Source organism: Girardinichthys multiradiatus, chromosome 6 (genome assembly GCF_021462225.1).
Source record: "Girardinichthys multiradiatus isolate DD_20200921_A chromosome 6, DD_fGirMul_XY1, whole genome shotgun sequence".
NCBI lineage: Eukaryota > Metazoa > Chordata > Actinopteri > Cyprinodontiformes > Goodeidae > Girardinichthys > Girardinichthys multiradiatus.
This window is the reverse complement of record NC_061799.1, coordinates 19,179,903-19,191,531: the sequence shown is the minus strand read 5'-3', so window position 1 is coordinate 19,191,531 and position 11,629 is coordinate 19,179,903. Positions and strand designations below refer to the sequence as shown.

The following is an 11,629-nucleotide window of genomic DNA, read 5'->3' as shown; positions in this document are numbered from 1 at the left end:
TCTACTTTTAAGGCTAAAACTTTCCTTTTTGATAAAGCTTATAGTTAGACTGGTTTAAGTTATCCTGGGCTATCTCTGCAGTTATGCTGTTATAGACTAAGGCTGCTGTAGGGCATACTGACCACTTTTTCTCACTCTGCTAGATTCTCCTACTACTCTCCAATTTTGCATTATTTGCCATTATTTCAACTTTTAAGTTTATCTGTGTGCAGGAATGCAGGAAGTAATCACACTCTACAAAATGGATTCACTGGATGTCATGCTATTATTTGGACAATTTTATGAGTCATTTGACAGATATTTACACACCCAGTTTAAAAGTTAGACGTGAAAGGATCTTGAGGTAAAAAAAAAAAAAAAGCAGTATTTTTGAAGGTGTATGTGTTTATCTGTTATTAACTCAAAAACTAAAATGACCAATAAGTTGGACAAAAACTCCAGTTTTGATGATTCAAACTAAAGATAATGGTTGTCATCTAAATATAATGCATAAAGCCCTTCGAGTTTTAGAAATTCAGATTTTTATCTTTTAGGTAATGTAATTAGTCTGAAAATTTACTTTTCTTTTTACTTTAATTTTTCCATACTTTGAAAATAATAAAAATCAAATTCCACACTTTTTAAGATTATATAGGAACCCTGTACAAATATTAAGGGTCTATTATCAACTAAGTAGGAACAAACAAGCATTTACTCAGAATCATCCATCCACAATAGACTACATATTGTTCTTTCAAATAAATCTTTATTTCTCGGTTTTAAATAGCTGAAATAAAAAACAGACACGGGTAAATAAAACAACATGGTGATCATTTGTACAGCTACGTGTGCATATTGATTATGGTTCCTGTAGAAGCTGTAAATCAACACTGAAGACCACCGCAAGAGGAAATTAGTTGCTTGTCTTAATTGTTTTGTCGCATGTAATTTCTCCTGAGAAATTCATTATGATGTCCCAATTGAAAAGATAAAATTAATATTGCTGGCAGGAAAATAAAATGCACGCAGGACACCCATACACTCTAAAAATATTATCAAAATCTGTTCACTTTTAACTAACATGAATAGTCATGAAAAATAAAACAGGGTGGTCTGATTCTTTTTACTTCCACTTGCAGGGGTGAAAACTTCAGTAATCCCAGCAGTCCACCTTCTTACACGCACCATCTACAGGTCTCTTGGCCAACCATTTGAGTAAACAGTGCAGGCAAAATGTCTAACAAAAAAAAGTCATCTATAATGATGAAGCTTGCAGGAGAGCAAAAAGAAAACAAAGACAGAGAACACGTCAAACACTAGTCAAAACGCTGATGGATTTCTTCTACACTATACTTTAGGTCTTTGGGTCCATCCGGCGTCGCAGAGACCGAGCCTAAGGAGAAATACAATTCTGATCAGCAGTTACTTCTGTCGCCTTTCCCCTTCCAAAACACGGTCATTTTACACGTCTCGGAAGTCCGAGCGACTCCAAACAACACAGCCTCGGAGAAATGCGTCCAACAGTAACCAAAAGAAAGCCAACAAACATCAGTTTCATGTTAGTAAAAATGTTCATGTGAGGAACTGAGCTGCGGACTCAGCTGGGCGCCTCGTCATCATCACGTCAAGGTCTTTGTGTTGTCACAGATCGTGAAGGAGCGAAACTGTCCACCAGTAAATAAGAGAGACGTGAAAAGCTTTCGAAGATGCTCTGGCATGCACAAGAATTTTGAAAAACACTGTCACGTAACAATTCATTCGTGATTTGTCCTATCAAAGAGAGAGACGCTGAAAAACGTTTGACATTTGCAGAGCTTTGTCCAGCACAATCAGGCTGCGTGAAGTCGTCAATTTCCATCAGAGAGCAGCAGCCACTTACAATTAGAGAAATACTAATATGAGAAGGTGGGAAAGAGGCTAAGTACTGTTTGACACCAGTGAAAATGTAATTGTTAGCATTGGTTGGTACTTACCCAATAACAACACTTTATTCTAAACACATGATCTAACGACGCTGGAATATCTGAGAATTTAGGTAATTCTCTCACAATAAGGTGTAGGTGATGATGAGGACCAGAAACATATAGGAACTGGTGACTTTTTTTTTTTTTTTTTTTGCTGGTGCAAATTTGACTGAGTCTGACCCTCTCAGGCCGAGGCATCAACTTTTAACCTCTAAGGCTCGAGGAAAAAAAGGCTCTTATTTACTTAGAAGAAGGAAGCTTCCAATCTTGGTTGTAAACCTGGAGTATCTGGCAATCCGGGCAGAGAGAAAGGAGGAGAATTTGTCGGACAGATTAGGCGCTTCTACCACAAAGCATGTCATGACTCCTCGTTGCCAGAGTCGTCCTCGTCGTAGCAGCAGTCGCCGTCCTCTCCCTCCACGTCGTCGTCGTCATAGTAATAGTCGTAGAAGAGGTCGGAGCCCTCGTCGGGGGCAGGGGCGCGTGTGCGGACGCAGTACTCGGCCAGAGTGGTGGGCACCTTGACTCCGTCGCGCTCAGCTTCCGCTTTGGTGGCCATCACTTGTTTCCTGAAGGAGATTCAGGGGATCAGTGTTACAGTTTTGTGGCCTCTATAAATTCAAAGCTTTTAAAGAGGTGTGAAAAACAGCACCTTGCAAAAGTATGAATACATTTTATGCTTCTTTACGTGTTCTTAAATCACAATTACAAATGTTAATGAATTTTATTGAGATTTTGTGAGATAAACCAACACATAGCAGCTGATAATTATGAAGTGGAAGGAAAACAAACTCTTTTTAAAGTTTTTTGCAAATAAAAATATTAAAACTGGGGCACATATTTGTATTAGCCCTTAAATAAAATCCAGTGCAACCAATTGGTTCAAAAGTCACCTACTTAGTAAAAAGAGCCCAATCAGTTTTTGATTTAATCTCAGTATTAATCCAGATGTTCTATGAAGGTCTCAAAGGTTTACTGGAGAACACCGATTAACAAAGAACATCATAGAGACCAACAAATTCAGCAGAAAGAAGATCATGATTGTGGACAGGTTTGAAACAGGGTTAGTTTTTAAAGCTATACCCTGACCTTCGTAGATCTCACTGAGCATTGTTCAATTCATCATAAGAAAACAGTGTACAGTACAGCAGGCTGAGAGAGGAGGGCATTAATTATGCCCGACTCGGCTCCACTCGGCTCACTTCATGAGCATTTCCATTAATGTTATTTCAGTACCGGTACCTACTTTTTTGGTACCTTCTTCTTAGCAGGGCTAAGTGAGGCCGAGTCGGTACTGCACGTGACGTAAACAAACGGCTGTTCACTGATTGGCCGTGGGCGCGGACAGCAGTAAGAGTCAACCAGCGTGAAAAAAACAACCGGCATTTTCAAACGTGTATTCAAGTGAGTGAGAGGAACATATGATGGAGTCCGCACAGTTATCCGGAAGTCACCCCTAGGAGCAATGGCGAGGCGCAAGCTTTTCTGGCGATCATAGGAGACTGCAATATTCAGCGGCAGCTGAATAAATAGACAGGCAACAACTATTAGAAATAAAATGGGACCTACTTAAAATCTTTCCAAGTCTCTTAAAGGGAAGGTGAAATCTTTAATAATAATAATAAAATGGATGTCAAAATTCTACTCATCAAATCTGATTGTCAATGCATTCAGCAGATTTAATCCCCAGGCAATAGACGTGTTACTTCTTGTTTTTGTAACGTGTTTCGGTCTTTTCTTCTTTGCATTGGCGGTTGGGTTTTTTTATTCGAGGTTATGCAGCTCGACACATGATGCTTTAAAGCCGCGCCTCCAGGAGGTGTTCCCTTAAGCGGAGAAAAAGCGGGTCTATGCAACACACAACGTGCAGAGCCGTGCGGAGCTGTTCTGGGCTGGCCAAATCGAGCCAGTGGAAAAGGGGCATTACAGAAACAGTTAAGGCGACTGTAGCTCAGTAGGAAGAGTAGTTGTCTTGCAATCAGAAGGTTGTGGGTTCGATTCCAGCTTCCTCCATATGTCAATGTGCCCCTGGGCAAGGCACTTAACCTCAAGTTGCCTACTGATCTGCGTATCGGTGTATAAATGTGTGAGCGTTAGTGAGTGCGAATGGGTGAATGTGGCTCTAGTGTAAAGTGCTTTGAGCGGTCTGTATGACTGGAAAAGTGCTATATAAATTCAGTCCATTTAATTTAATTTAAGAAGCCTTTGCTAATTCTGGAGGAGCTGCAGAGATCCACATCTTGGATGGGAGCATCTGTTGCCAGGACAACTATTAGCTGAGCACTCCACAAATCTGGCCTTTATGGAAGAGCGGCAAGAAGAAAGCCCTGTTTGCCAAAGGTCATGTAGGGGACACAGCTAGCATGACCTGAATACAAATGCCACACACTACACTTTCTCTATTATTGATATGTCAAAATTTCTATTCCACTTCACAATTATGCACTACTTTATATTAGTTTATCACAAAAATCCCAAGAAAAAAACATTCAGGTTAGTGCAAAGGGTATGAAGATTTTTGCAAGCATTTCCGCAGTGTGGGTAACTAAAGACTGTCACATGACAACTGCTAAATGGCTAAAACAATAAAGTGAGCTAATCTACCCCTATGGATACATAGGCTGCTTACCTGATGATCTCTACATACTCTCGGTCCTTGCCTTTGCTGTCCCTCCATTTGCGATACATAACAGAGGCGTCCACGTTGGCAGGGGAAAAGGTGTTGGGCTCATTCAGCAGAGAGATCACACTCAGTAAAATGGTTCTGAAAGCAAACACAAAGGAAAAACGACAAATTACTTTGATATTGCACTGTTGTCGGCTTTGAACAGAATACAAACACAAATAGTCTAAAGGATTGTTTGATCTTTATCACCTTTTAACATGGCCATGCTTCCAAGCTTATATACCTCAGTACAAAAAAGTTATTTGACAAACTGAAATAATAAAATCATTAGTAGATGCCCCTCGTCTCTTTTTGTCTATTATGAAAGCGTGACTTAGTTTTGGTCCTTCTACAGAGGATATATACAGCTTTAACAACCACTCAGCATATATTTTATATTGCCACAAATACAAATGTATTTTAATCCCAAGATATTTAGGTCAAGTTAGCAAATATAATTATTACAAAGGTTTTTCTGAAAGAAGAAGCTTCTCATCTAAGAAAGTGGTCTAGTGAATAATGTTATGTGGGCCAGCTTCGGAGCAGGATGCAGCAGCTGCGGTTTGTGGCCACAGCGGCAGCAGCATCAACCGTGGCACTGGGTTTGTACCTGATTTGAAATCATTGCCTGCCATTACTCTGTAAAAGCTAAACCCACTGATCTGAAGCAAGCTATGCAGTTTCTGCTTCCTGCTTCACCATTTCCTCTGTGTTTAGCAAACACAAAGTAGAAAACACATTCAAAGCAAAAGATAGGCGTGTCAGGTAAATCTATGTAACCTTATTAATAGTGTTCGGATAGGAAAGATTATCTTACGACAGCAACAGACAATGGTGCTGAAAAAATAAAAATGATAATTATTGAAACTTTAAAATCTATAGGTTTTTTTTTCCCAACTCTAACTCTTCAAGTCATAGTTACAAAAGTCTCTGTAATGGAAAGAGTGTTACTGAAATGGATTTTGGTTACACTGTAAATGACAAAATAAAACTAAATATTAAGCAATTGTGTTAATCGCCACTGCAAACAGCGGGCAAAGTAAGATACTTGTGAATAATATTACGACCCTTTGACAGAACCAAACTTCAACAGGAACTCAACATGCAGGTGAAGCAGCTAACTCTGGGTTTTTTTTATTCCTGGTAACTCTATACGTCAAGCTGCAGCTCAGGTCCATTCGTGCAAAGTGCTGACTCAAATTACCTGGAAGCAGCATTCTACATGTTGAATGACATTACAGGAAAACCTGAAACAGATCACCGGTGGAACTGAAAATGATTGGTCAAGGTGAGCAGGCGACAAGATTAGAACTGAAATTTTCTTTCTCTCAGGGGACATTACAGCTTGTAAGAGGATTAATTGAGAGCCCTGGACCTGGAGCCCAGCCAGCACCGTTGCTGTAACAGCATTAATGGAACCTGTGTTTGTTTTTCCCTTTAAAAAGGAAGATAATACCTAAAGCACCTTTAATCTGTTTGTAAAACTTGCATGAAAATTACAGACGCACAGATCAGAATATCAATTTCCATTTCTCTTGATAATATTTCTATAGTTTTTTCTAGGCTTCTACCATGAGCGCTCATTAACTATTTTTACCAGAAGAAAGCAGTTGAGTAATAAATGCTTACAGAGTTTTAAACTGTCTTTGACTTATATTAGCCATTAGCTGTACTTACTAAAAAGGCAGTTTCTGTGTGTATTCCATGAAGAACGTAGACAATATTTCCAAATCCAGCATTGTTCCATGACAGACAGAGGTTGATAAGGATAAAACAGCGGGACTCTGGGGTTCTCTGTTTATCCTTCCTATTATCTGCTCTCTCCCACCCTGAATGAACTGAAGACATGTTTCAAGTCATGGAAATTAGATTCCTTTAAAATAACTATTACCATCCTCTGACCTTACTGGTAACTCCTTACTGATGCTAAAAATAAGTAGTTTTGAGTCTTCTTCACTTAATAAACTCGATATCGATGCTAAGAAAGGTCTTAATATCATTTTTGGAAGAAACAGGGTTCTTTGTAGTTACGAGAAAATAAAATATACTAGATAACAATATAATGATGTTTTAACTTCCTTTATTGGGACGAAATCAATAAGTACGGGACAAGTCAGCCATTATTTAAAAAAATATGTAATTAAAGTACACAAGTTAACACGTAGTTTAATGTTAATATCCTTTATGGGAGAATGTCCCTTTGATTCAGATGTGTAATTATTTTCTTTGGTTATAAGTGCTTATCTTTAGTGTGCCACTGTGTGCTTCCAATTCCCTACAAGTTTGATTTTGATAGAAATAAATGTTACTGCTGATGGACAAATAAAGGATTGTTTGAATTACTTTGTATATAAACCATTATGTTTTTTCAATAATAAACATCAAGAATAAAAAAGCCTTTAGAACATGTCATCTTTTAAAACATTTTAATATACTTCTATTATTTTGTATGTTGGAATGATTTGAAACCCCTGACATTTTGTGTTTATGGTATCCTTAAGTTGTATCCTTTTTGTTCATTTCCTTCGTACTCCTGTCTGTGTTTCTTTTAGCTTGATTTGCGCCATGTTCCGTATTGTTGTTCTTAAAAAACTTTGAAAAGAAAAAGGCCGGAGCGCTGCTAGGTTCGAACTCTGTACCCGGGTAGCGCATTTCGATGTAGGAGCTCACACCAATAACAATTATATTGATATTTGGAATATTTTGACAACCCTACTCAGTAACAACTTCCATATCAAAGAGTGTCATTGTCAACCGACCCAGTCACAATTAGGTATGATGCGTTCACTTATCAGAAAAAGGTCGGATTTTTGAGTTTCCGGCAGGCCGGTCATCAGTCAGGGCAGAGCTGAAAATCGTCCAGTTCCGATCCCCACCTGAATTGTCGGTGCATCTTGAAGGAAAATGATTCTTGACTGTTTTTCAAAACTATTATGGTTATGAGAATAGATATGCTCAGCCAAGTCATCAAAACGATACGATCTAACCACAACGTTTAATAAAAGAATATTTTAAAGTACTTTAGTGAGTGGATCCAGTGTTAAGTTCTCTGAACAGGTGAAGAAGATAACACTAATAATGTAGGTCATGCAATAAGAGTCGGAGCCGGCTAAATTATTGAAGCGGTGGAGGGAGGACAAAGCTTGGAGGAGAAAGGATCAGAAAGGAGAGATATATGAGGAGAGATGATGATGAGGGAGTTGCTGACCGGACATTCTGGGTAGGATTCCATCTTTCCGAAGGCAGCTCTCCGCTCTGTGGGTCGTCCACTGGTGGGTGCAGTATAGAAATGCACACATCCCCATTCTAAAAGATAGGAAACCATTTTATTTCACTACAGGCTGACTGTGTATTTTTAAGTACATGATGTTAAGAAAAACACGGGCTGTTCGGCCCTGATACTTGACCTCATAAATGTTGGGATGCCACATTTTGGTGAGGAAGCGGAAAGCAGGTGGGGAGTACGGATAGTCTGTGGGAAACTTGATCCGAGCCTTAAACAAAAAACAAAACAAAAAAAGACTGAACTTTACATGCACAGGGCTACAACACATTTTCATGTCAAAATTCAGAACTTTTTTTTCATAGCCTTTTCAAAGCCAAATTTTCTTATTTCAAAACTTTTGAGTTTAGGTTTATGTTTATTCAGTTTGCGGCAAAAAGAGTCCACTGTAGAAAGGCTTTAAATATGGATCCTTGACAAAAAAAAATAACAAAAAACATAAGGATGGATGGACAGACTGACGGACCAAGCCAGAGTTCAGATTCCTGAAATTTCTGACTAGTGATTGGCAGGAAATACTGAAAAATGTTGGATTTTCTCCTGACAGACTCATGAAGTGCGTCAAAACTAAAAACTCCCACATTTTAGATTTTTATTAAGGTTTAAAAATCAATTAAAGCTTAGGGATATATGCTTTGATTCAAAAACTGAATAATCTTCTCGTTTATTTTCCCCCTTTCCGCTGAATTCACAAACTAATTCCTCTATTTCAAAGATCCTGTAGCACAACTCACTTCTTTTCTCTGTTATAGTCCTTGGAACAACAAAAAACGTTTCACACAATCTGAAATCAGTATTGGTGAGGATAAGCTTGATCAGTGCTTCTTTAATAAATTGAATTTAATGGGTGGATGGAATGATGGATGGAAGAATAAGTTAGGGAGATGGATGGATGTCAAACAGGCATATGGATGAATAAACCTTGTATAAGCAAATATATTATTCTATTATTAAATCCTATACTTTTCCAGACTACAAAGAAACCCTGCATACAGCTGAGATGATCTATTATGTTTTCTTTTCTCCGTGTGTCAATCTTAAACTTAGTTGACAATACAATGGTCTTACCTTAAAATATCCCCCTTCATAGTGAGTGTTTGGTGGTCCGAAGATGGCCACTTCCCAGTTGTACAGATCAGCCTCGTCCACCAGAGTTATCTTGAATCCCTCAACAGGCTCCTCCTGAAGGCTCTTCATTTCCAACATCAGTGCTTTTTGTGAGCTGGCTACATGAGAGGGGTCGTGTTGCGCCATACTGGTTTGTGAAGCTTTCACGATAATCCGGAGTCAGCAGCTGAAGCCTTTGTTTACACCAAACCGTCTATGTTACCCTAGCTAACCAAACAGCCTACCCCCAACTACAACTTCTGCTTTTTTTTTGTCTCCTTTCTGTAATGTTCAGAAAAACAAATAAACAGGCCGAACCAGCCCACAAGCCAAACAAAGCTTCTCAGAAAAGGCTAATTATCACCGTCAATGCTGCGAAAACGAGAAAAACATTGTGGCTGAGCAGCTTTGGCATATTTACCTGGCAGGACAGCAGCGGATATAAGCCCGTAAATCTACCACAGGCTATCGGCTAATGTTAGCTTGCAAGCTGTCCCTTTACCGAGCAGCTGGAGCCGATCTAACTGCGGCGGAAACACTTTGTAACTGCGAACAACACCGAACTCAGACAACAACAACACAAGCAGTCATCCCGAACTGTTCTAAACTATCACTCTGCGGATAGTTGTTAGCTATGTACCCCTAACCACAGGCGGAGAAGACTAGATAGGGAAATATGTTGTATAAAAGGAGTCCCCTGTACTCTGAAAACAGGTAATGGCGCCTGGTGTTGCATGGGACTTGTAGTCCAATTTTTACACGTCAGTGGCATTTCTTGCCCTTGCCATTTGGACAATATTTTAAAGGAAACTAAGAATCACTATGAATAAACAAATAACTTAATTGAAAGCTTCATTAAAAAGAATTCAATACATGTAGTAAAGTGGTTCTATTTGCACTCGATATCTAAATTTAAAAAAAGTCTAAATTCCAAGCAGAAAAGAAAGAAAGGATCTATTAAGTCTTTATTTCCAAGAGGGGAAAAAAAAAAACATTTCTCATTGCGACTTCAAAATCCAATAAGCTTGGTATGTATTTAATACACTGTGATAGCTACAGTAACAATTTATCTGTCCATCTGGCAGTTTGTATCTCATTGTATTTTTCACTCATAAACACATGGACAATCTTTATTACACTTCCCCTTTGAGTAGTAGAAAAGAGCAAAACATGTTTTAGTCAACTCATCTTTTTTACTGTTCGGGCAAAAAAAGTTGAGGATCTCCAAGTATAATTAAAGGTAACCCATTTACCACCAGTGGTACCGCAGTTTGAGAACCACGGCTATAGTATAACCCAGTCCACATTCATTCAGTCTGTATGTTGCAGCGTTCAAGCTGGTCTCAATCTAATGTTAACCTGGTACCAAAAAATATATATATATATATATATGCTGTTATTTTACTTTAACTGATACTGTGTTTTGAAAAATCTCAGATCGCTGCTGAAATACTTATTTCAGGTTTAATTAGTTTAGGTATTTTCGGTTTGGAAGATAATCAAATGAAGCTCCGGATACCTTTAAAAAATGTGGCGTACCGATTAAATCCAAAGCAAACTTCAGCATCATCAAAAAGCATTGATCTATATTTTAAAATAGTGTGCCACACAGACTATATTTTAGGAAAACATGTTCAGGGCACAACTAACAGATAACTTATTTTTTTGTTTCTTTGACTGTTTGTGACTCCCCTTGACAGGATGCCACCCAGGACAGTGAGCCATACCACCCCAATGAAAAACAACTACTAATCAGAGCAAATTAAAGAAAAGGTGATTTGCCGATGTGTCAGTTTTATTTTGCAACTACAAAAATGACTAATATTGCTTTTACTGTTCTTAATGAGCATTATTGGCTTGATTTGTGCGCATTCACAAGGAATTTGACTTTGACTAAGAGTTTAGGGCATTGATGTGTTATTGTTTTTTGGTGCCTGCTGCATTGACTTCATCCCTCTGTCTAATTGGTTTGCCTTAAAAAAAGACATGTTTTTAAAATTTGATTTGGCATATTCGTGTGCCTTTGCTACAAACCAAATAAGACACTTGAATAAACAGCTCACTTCCTGTACAACTGAGCGGTAACTCATAGTCAACTATACATATAACAAAAAAATAAATGAATAAATATGATGTGGAGAAGAATATTTGGCCTGAGATTGAAACTGGCAAATTTTCCCTTTATTTTTCTACCCATTAAATGTGTCAAAACTAAGAATCCCCCTAATTTTGGTCCACAAAATTCCAACCGCCAACTGATTGTACTTTGAAGCACCTCCTTCAGTTTATTAAAATTAGATAAAGGTTAAGAACATATGCTTTGATGTGTAAACATGGGTGATTCTTTCATTTTCTGTTGGTCTCGAAACTACTGTCTGTATCACTAAACCTATCTCACATTTTTCTCTTTTTTTGCGATACGCGCTTAGAATGGAAAAAAAGTGTCAACAGTGGAATTGTCATAATAGATCTAAAATTAATACTGTATCAGATGCGGGAGTAATTTTATGAGATTTCAATTTAAGTAAAAATAATTTAGTCAAAATAATCAAATTAACATTTCCACACACACATTTTTGGATTTTCCATTTGCCAAAAATATTCACTCTTATATGTTAGGGACAAAATATC

At 38.1% G+C, this 11,629-nt stretch overlaps 1 protein-coding gene across 1 annotated transcript; it reads right to left on the bottom strand.

Annotated features, from left to right (window-relative positions):
* Positions 1–725: 725 nt before the first annotated feature.
* On the bottom strand, positions 726–9,722 carry cdc34b (cell division cycle 34 homolog (S. cerevisiae) b). The gene is made up of 5 exons (XM_047369092.1): positions 8,960–9,722; positions 8,016–8,102; positions 7,817–7,914; positions 4,573–4,707; positions 726–2,512 (listed from the first exon to the last, which is right to left on the bottom strand). Exons 1-5 carry the CDS (start codon positions 9,143–9,145, stop codon positions 2,302–2,304), a joined length of 717 nt encoding a protein of 238 aa, XP_047225048.1. The 5' UTR covers positions 9,146–9,722; the 3' UTR covers positions 726–2,301.
* Between the last annotated feature and the right edge of the window lie 1,907 nt (positions 9,723–11,629).

What these genes read in the sequence shown, in the direction of transcription:
- cdc34b (XM_047369092.1), bottom strand. Translation starts at nt 9,145, where the DNA reads ATGGCGCAACACGACCCCTCTCATGTAGCCAGCTCACAAAAAGCACTG. An exon ending in ATGAAGGGGGATATTTTAAG is followed by an intron (nt 8,103 to 8,959) that starts GTAAGACCATTG and finishes TTTTTGTTTAAG; the next exon opens with GCTCGGATCAAGTTTCCCAC. An exon ending in GAGTATGTAGAGATCATCAG is followed by an intron (nt 2,513 to 4,572) that starts GTAAGCAGCCTA and finishes AATCTCCTTCAG; the next exon opens with GAAACAAGTGATGGCCACCA.